Source organism: Amblyomma mixtum, chromosome 2 (genome assembly GCF_055824585.1).
Source record: "Amblyomma mixtum isolate Tamu chromosome 2, ASM5582458v1, whole genome shotgun sequence".
Lineage (NCBI taxonomy): Eukaryota > Metazoa > Arthropoda > Arachnida > Ixodida > Ixodidae > Amblyomma > Amblyomma mixtum.
This window is the reverse complement of record NC_143013.1, coordinates 42,348,094-42,355,986: the sequence shown is the minus strand read 5'-3', so window position 1 is coordinate 42,355,986 and position 7,893 is coordinate 42,348,094. Positions and strand designations below refer to the sequence as shown.

Sequence of the window (7,893 nt, the reverse complement as noted above, 5' to 3'; positions counted from 1 at the left end):
TTAAGGCCCAATGAATCTCAGCCATTCACTCATTAGATGCCATCTGAGTGTGGCCACCGGGGTTGAGACGTGACTGCTTGTCTGCGAATGCGTGGCCAAATAGACCTACTGCCTATCAGTACACGAGAGTCAAACATTTACACCGCCCAACATCTGCAGTCAAATTTTGCTTCCTGGACTTTTCTATAAATCATGCCACACCTGGCGCTCTGTGTGCCACACTCCAGTGTGTTTCAATCCGCAAAGGCGGAAACAGTTCCGATAGTTTAGAATACCTAAGCAAAGAGCATACCAGCGCCGCAGCGTGGACACGAACGTCTGAGTGGACGATTGATTCAGCCACACGGTCAAGCGAGAGCTGCCGCCATTGTGATGCGTGCGAGAAGTCTCTCTTCCAACGACAAGGACAAGCGAGGAATCTCATGCTCGAGACGCGAGGGGGTCTCGCCGATTCAGAGCTGACAGATAATGTGAAAATCACGGCTGTCCCTCGGCGGGCTCCCATGGGTGATCATTCTCTCCATGAACGGGTTACGTGCCCCGGGACGCACGAGCGTCAACGCCTCCAGCGATGACCCTCGTCCCCGACGACTCTTTCCCTCCCTCCCCGCAGACTGGCCACGCCGGAACGAAGCGCGAGCCGTGATCGCTTAAAACAAGAGTGGTGGTGGTTGCAGACGAGGAGGAGGGCGCTGTTTGAATCTGGAGCATTCCTAAGCTAGCCGCGCGTGCGTATGGTCTGCCCCCTCGTTGCGTATTGCAGCCGCTACCTCTACCCTCAACCGCTGCTGCTCTCACGGTGCGGACCTTGTTGCTTTTGCGCGCGCAGAAAACGAGAGTGAAACAGAGAAAGGGCACTCGAGCGGTGAAAGGTGAAGACGAAATCGCGGGAGAGGGGTGGCCAGGGTTAGAGGCCCTCCACACGATTGTCCGCGTCCGTGCGTGCGTGCATGCTTGTGCGCGCGCTTGTGCGTGTGTGCTCACGCCTTCTAAGGCTGGCGACGAGGCGTTGCGCAATCTAGGTCGGCTGCGTCTGATTGGCGGCGGAAGAGCACGCCGATGGCCGGGCGTAGCTCTATAAAAACGGAGATGAGCCCCGGCGGAACACATCCCGACACTTGCCCGCAGTGCCCAACCGGTTCATCACCGAGTGTGCCCCACGAAGACGACCGCGCCGTAGCCATGCACAAGGTGAGTGCGCACCGGGCCCCGGAAACGGAGGCGGAGGCACGCTCCCTGGATTTGTGCCCCGTACTCTGGTTCTCCGAGGCACGCGGGCTCGCCTGTGGCGCCGCGCGGACATGGGATTACGGCCCGGAGCATCCGTCGCGAACTGCGCATGCGTCAACTTCGGTCATTTTCTCCAGTGCCTGCGAGCGTTCTTGTAGACAGTTTAAATTCTGTCCTTTCGCTAGTGAGTGTAATTCACTATCATGCACCTAAGGCTGAATGGGTTACGCCGTCATGCTCTGACGTCCTTGGTTTGGTTACGCGTAAATGCTGTTTGTGCAGCATTATATTTCTGAGGAAAGTCACACAACTTTTGGAACTTATTCGTCATAACGGCGGACTGAAATCATGATGCCATACATTCAGCATTTTTCGTACAGGCTCAAAATCTCTACGGTGTGTATGCTAGATGCAGACTATAAACAGTTTGATATGAGCAGTCGCGCTCCTCCACCTAATGCATGAGTATTTTTTATCATTTGGTTAATTTTGCAGTGACAGGCTTTCCCAGCGCTTTCACAAAACGAAGAGCTCTTATAGAGTACACGTGCACTATGTCAAATAGCTAAAGCGAGTAATGAAGCCGCTCTTCGTTTAGTGCTGGAAAGACAGAATATCACATCTCGGCGTAAATGAATCCTTGAGAAAATGCATGATCTTATGAAATCGCTCTGAAAAAATGAGATCCACGAAAACTAGCACTACCATTGGATTACCTTCCATTCAAACAATCAGCTTGAGTAGTTATGTCACACGATTTACTTCGTAGCTCAAGAGCAACACTAAGTTCCGATCTAAACTTCTGTGCTAGATTTCTAAAAGTTGCCTAGTTTTGGCAGCACGTATGGAACAGTAGGAGAGAGAGAGAGAGAAACTTTAATGAATAAAGGAGCGGTCTGCCTCTCCTGTGATGTGAACAGCAGGGTTCACATCACAGCAAAGGCGTGACGGAGGAGAATATTGCATTTCTACCTTAAAGAATCAGCGCACGTCCTTTATTTGTGCGTTATTAAGTACTGGTTCTGTACACAACAGTCCGTTCTGTCCAGTTCCTACCACTGAAACTGATGGCAGCTGGGGCCCTCTTGTTGATATGCAGACCTAAAGTTTCGTTTTGCGTAATGTCCTCCTTACAACCGTTTCAAAAAAATTTTGCGTTTTTTTTTCTTTCAGTTCGCAATCCTCCTGGCCTGCATCTGCGTTGCCGTAAGTTCGCTGGTCCATTTCTTTCGCACTGTATATTTGTGGCACATATGTCTATCAGAAACTACAAAATTTCAGGGAAGCAACAAAAATAACGTAAACAAACCACAGGTTACAACGAGGAGTGCTGGCAGAGTAGGTTCTGCTGCATTCCTAAGGGGAGGAAAACCGCTATAGTCAGCAGGACGAAAAAAAAAGAAAGAAGACACAGTATGAGCGGTTTCAGTTAAAATATAGGTTGATTCGACAACCTACACACGAACATAAGTGTGAAAGCCGTAGCTCAAACGTACGACTTCGCGCCTGCGAACCGCCACTAGTACTTGGCCTTTACTGCCTTCTCCATTCTTGCAGCGTTATATAACACAACTTAAAACAAAGTACTTTCAGTATTAACTCATTCTTATATGGCAGGAAACTATTGCTTTTTAAGCAATCTCTACAAGGTGCCATAAACAGGGGACAGGGGCTACAAACAGTTGCAGGGAACGAAAGAAACTACAATGAGAAGGGTGCAAATAATGATAGCACGTGGGTCATTTTAGGCGTTAGCACGTCGCCAGTGAAAGAGCTCGAAAGTACGAAAAAAACAGACAATGCTTGATATTGTTAATTTGGTGAGGCCGTAATCCTAGTAGAAATGGTGGGAGCGAAACAAAAGTACCTTAGAATTAAAATAGGCGAAATGGCGCCGAAAGTATCCAGAAGCAAACAAATGGCCAAACAAAAGCAATGATCTTGTCCCGTAATTAATCCTTCTTAGCAGCAAGGTTCGTTGCCTGAGCAACTCTGCAGTCGGTACAATCCAACCACTTCACGGCTCATCCTGGGTAGGGAAAAGAACAAGAGTCGTTTCTCAAGACTCCTCAGTGTCAACTAGAGCAATTAATACAGGACTGTTTCGAGACGATTTACTTATTTCGAGACGAAAATTAGGCAGAGTTTAATTTCCACGAACGCCATATCTTGAAGCAAGTAGCTTATTGTCACGAACGCATTATAAAAGGAGTGCCACTCTACGCAGTATGAAGGTGTCTGTATCTTTTCATAGGAAAAGACACTACGTTGGAAGTGTTGTGTCAAGGCGCTCTTTTGTCTTCGCACGCAGGCCGCTCAGCGGGGCTTCTCTCCGGTGGAGGACTACGGACCCCCGATCCCGTACTCCTTCAACTACGCCAGCCAGGACGCCGAGGGCTCGCACACGCACGAGCAGAGCGGTGACGGCTCGGGACGTGTCACAGGCCGTTACACAATCAACCTGGCTGACGGCCGCACCCGCACCGTCACCTACACGGCCGATGAGAACGGCTACCGCGCCGAGGTCGTCACCAACGAGCAGGGCACCGAGTCAAAGAACCCGGCCGACGTCATCTTCCAGTCGAGCGCCCTTCCTGGGCCCGAGGCCGCCATCCAGAACGAGCCCAACCGCCTCAGGGGCTAGGCTTCACCTAACCCAGCCTCGTCCTTCACCACCTTCGCTTCATGTGTTGTGAATCCGTGTTCGTTTGCGGACACCTCCGCGCCGTTATCGCCCGGAATCCCTGGCCGCTTAGCTGGCGCTGTAAATTTTTCTTCCCCTTTTGTTTTTCTTTCCCTTTCCTTTTGTTCCCGCAGACCCCTTCGGACCCTACACTCCCCCCGTGGTCCCTGTGTTGAGCGTATCGCCGGGTTTGTGGTGTTAGTTGTATCGTTGGCCGTCCCTGTCTACCTCCTGCTTGGTTCGGACTCACTTTTTCTACTTACACTGCCACTTTAGGTTTTACTTAGAGGCAGCGTTATGAAAAACGGGATCGTCCTCTCCGGTGTGGGTGCATCGTTGGGCTTTTGCTACGAAAGCGGGTTGGCGCAGCCGCTGGTTTACGGCCTAGCTTGTGGTGAATGCAGTACTCCCTTAAGCGGAATATTCTTTCTCGTCCGTCCCTCATTGTTCTGGTCGTTTTTCCCCCTCTTGTTAGTACGTGCCAAGACGCGCGAAATCGACCACGTGCTGCCCTCGTGCATGTCGTGACTGTCCTTGTGCTGGCGTCCTGTTTCGACACGTCATCGCCGCTACCTCGGCGTCCTGCGCCTTCTTCTTTCCTCTCGAGGAAAAAATATTTGTTTGGTGTTGTGAATCGGGTTGTGACTTCGGTGTAGACTGTGCATAATAAAGAATGAAACTCATGCTTGGCCTTTCGGTGGATTGCTGACGGTACATCTGTTGGTCGCTCGCGACTGCAGCCGGTCTTTGCCAGAAGAACACATGAACCCACACGGTCAGCATCATGCATGCTATAAGCATGCGGCTGTTGAAAAAAACTCGGACACAACATGAAAAGTGTCTGGTATCATAAATCTCAAAAGCATGCTCGGTGTTTCTACCTGGAGCAATTTTTTTCAAATTAAGACCATTTCGCGTGTATTCAAGAAAATCTGTCAAGGTGGCTAATGTTTTATTCTCTGCATATGGGAACTACTTCCTTTCCTCTGCATCTCTTCGCCGGCTTAGCTTTACCTACCGTTTACGGCGTCAATTCTCTGAAAAGGGTATTTACGTTGCTAGCCACCATCGAGTCCGTTTCTGCTTCTCATTTTTATGTGGACGTGTCTGTTTGATCAAGACGAGACTTTTCAATGAAGAAGAGTATACAGGGATCATCTTCATTACCCATGATGAGAGTCGTAGTGAAGGAGCTGTAGAATAGAGGGTACAAAGAAAGAATGAAAATAAAAAGGGGAAACCGGCTTAGGGCTGCCTCGTATATGCCAGACCTGACTCAACAACGGCATTCTTTCCGACGCTCACGCTGGAAAGACGATTTGCATGAACGAACGTAACGAAAAACGAATGTTAGCGGGCGGTCGCCCGCGCCCCCACAGGTCACGAAAGACGAAGCAAGGACAGCGGTGGGAACGACACCCACCTCTACAGGTCCCTTGTGTAGGAACAACGCATTGTATTCTCTGGGCGCATTTCCTAAGGAAAAAAGAAAGAAGACAAAGGAAGACTCCGCGGTAGGTAGGAGATATTGGGCACGAGCACTTGAGTACATCCGTGCAAGCGCAGTTTGCGATCATCTTCTATTGTCAAGCAAGGCATATGGCGGCATTGAAATAAAAGACTGACAAAAACTATCGAACCTGTCTTCTCTGACCCACTGAGAGAGTTGTGAAGTATATGAGCTAGACCGATGCTGGTGGACTAGCACTGTTTGTCCAAGTACGTTCAATTGTAGAAGTCGTTGGAGGCAGGTTTACTTCTCGTTTCCGGCGCTCGTGCACGCAGTACACTCCACCCTTGTATAGCACGCATGTTATTATTGGACGTAATAACTACGACTATTTTCACTGAACTGCTCTAATAGAGTTAAAACTCATGATTTACTAGATGATCCTATTTGTGATAACGTCCGTCCACAGAGAACGTTCTGACAGGGATGTGTCACCACTTAAGATAACAAAGGGCGGTTCCTGAGCATCTTCAGCAAACTTTATTCCATCATGCGCCGACGCTTGACAAACTAGAAAGAGGAGCTCTACCGACATTCCAACGCACGTACTCTGTGGTTGTTCCCTTTGAAGCAGAAATTCTTTTGAGCCTGCAAGAGCAATGCAAAGTAGCACGCCTCTGAACCACAGCATGTGAAAGCAACGTATTGAAGACGTGTAGCAATAGTGTTTTCTAAACTGCAAGCAACAAGATAAAACCTACAGCGTGTATGACTTGAAAACGCAGCGGCAGACACATAAAAAGTGGCTGGATGACTCCGTCAAACAGCAGACATAGTTGCAATCAGCTCAGAGGTGTGCACAGGCACACGGCTTCCCCGTGCCTAGCATGCATATCTTAAAGGAAAGACCTGCTCGCGACCTGAGTCTGATCAAGAAAAAAATAAACTCGTCAAGACGTAGAGAAGCGAGAAACGATGAGGAGAACATTAATGAATCTCCTAACTTTCGCCTATGGCATGAATGGGTAAACTACAAGGCGATCTTCAGTAGTAGACATCACCGCCTCATCTTAGCCTGTACATTTCTTTCTTTCGTATTCATAGATTTTTACATTCTGGAGCAGTCCGCCAATAGTAGTGGAAGAGGTCTGAATTAGTTTCGACCACCTGGTGTTCTCTAACGCGCGCAGCAAAAAATGCACAGAGACATTTTGGCAATTCGCCGCCATCGAAATGGATTCGATGACGCCGGATTTGATTCCGGGCTCGACCCCGCGACCCCGCGACCTCGCGCCCAGCGCCATGCGCCGCAACCATTGAGCCACTGGGCCAACGTGGCGGGTCCGGTAATGCCACAAGATTGTTCATGACACGAGGGTGGCCGTCCTTTTCCGCCACCAAGGACGGATGCACATGAATAAGTCGGCCGTCCTTGGAAGTGGCGGCGCATACACTGAAGGCGTATCACAACGCGTGGGCACATCAGGGGTCATTGGAAGGGCAGAGATGCGACTCGAGATAGGGGCTGCTGTTGACGTTGGTGCGCTGCCATGGAATCCTTCGAAGCATGCCAGGAGGTTGGAAGGCTGGCGCCTCTAGCGCAGCTTAGCGCAGCGCTGGTCCTTCCTACGCACGTGACCGAGTGCAGCTACGAAATACCTCGAGACGTCGCCAGCGCTTAGTCTCGTCTTCAAGCGCGATCTTTTAACTAAGCTGACAATGCACGGCACAAAACACCGTAACAGAAATGATTTCGAGTTACTACTGGTTGCATTATAATCATTGAATCTTCTTGCAAATCATTACTTGCTGTTACGAACCTACATATAAAGAAAATTTCAGCTCATTGACGAAGCACGAAAGACTGATTTTTCGTGTCGCAGCCTAAAATTCCCTCAGTCATACGCATTTTCTCTTACAGCAGCTTGAAACCTCCGCCAATTTGTAAAAGGTGACAAATCCGATTCTTAAATTTTCCTGAAACTCCGTAAAAAATCTCTTGCTGGAAAATTTTAACACCTCGAATTCCCTGAATAATGAACAATTCTCCGAATAGAACGTGAGTGCCGAAAGGCAAATGGCTGCCAGAAATGCACAAATCGAAGGAAGGGCTTTGTTTTGCAGATGTAGTCTCTTTATTCTTTTCCTGCCCTGGGGCTAGATTTTCTCCTTCAAGGAAAAGGAAATTTCGATTTGCCACTTGATATCACCGCACTATGCCAGGGCCTCCGGAACTCACACTAGGAGCTCAGAGGCTGCCCGCGCTGGCTGGCATTCCTCGCGACCCCAGGTGCCGTTCTCACGCCATTAACGCATCGCGTACATCACGCATGCCAAGATCGCGGCATTGTTCGCGTACGAGGACGGGCACAGCTGAAAGGCCCTCCCCGGAGGCCGAGCATCTTCAGCCGCGCAGTAATCCACGCCGAAAACGCAAGGACGAACTCGTTTCTGCCGGTAGTTGAGTACGCTTCCCTCTGGGACGACGCAGCTCGCAGCCTCAGCCTGTGTGCGGAGGAAGCACTGTGAA

General features: G+C 49.8%; 1 protein-coding gene across 1 annotated transcript; it reads left to right on the top strand.

Annotated features, from left to right (window-relative positions):
• Nucleotides 1–930: 930 nt before the first annotated feature.
• LOC149359131 (cuticle protein 10.9-like) lies at nt 931–4,596 on the top strand. The gene is made up of 3 exons (XM_089571372.1): nt 931–1,191; nt 2,404–2,436; nt 3,542–4,596. The coding sequence occupies exons 1-3, from the start codon at nt 1,060–1,062 to the stop codon at nt 3,872–3,874; spliced, it is 498 nt and encodes a 165-aa protein (XP_089427498.1). The 5' UTR covers nt 931–1,059; the 3' UTR covers nt 3,875–4,596.
• The last annotated feature ends 3,297 nt before the right edge of the window (nt 4,597–7,893 follow it).

Excerpts from the sequence above, each read along its gene's own strand:
- LOC149359131 (XM_089571372.1), top strand. The coding sequence starts at position 1,060 with ATGGCCGGGCGTAGCTCTATAAAAACGGAGATGAGCCCCGGCGGAACA. Across the intron at positions 1,192-2,403 it reads GCGCCGTAGCCATGCACAAG|TTCGCAATCCTCCTGGCCTG; the intron begins GTGAGTGCGCAC and ends TTTTTCTTTCAG. Across the intron at positions 2,437-3,541 it reads TGGCCTGCATCTGCGTTGCC|GCCGCTCAGCGGGGCTTCTC; the intron begins GTAAGTTCGCTG and ends CTTCGCACGCAG.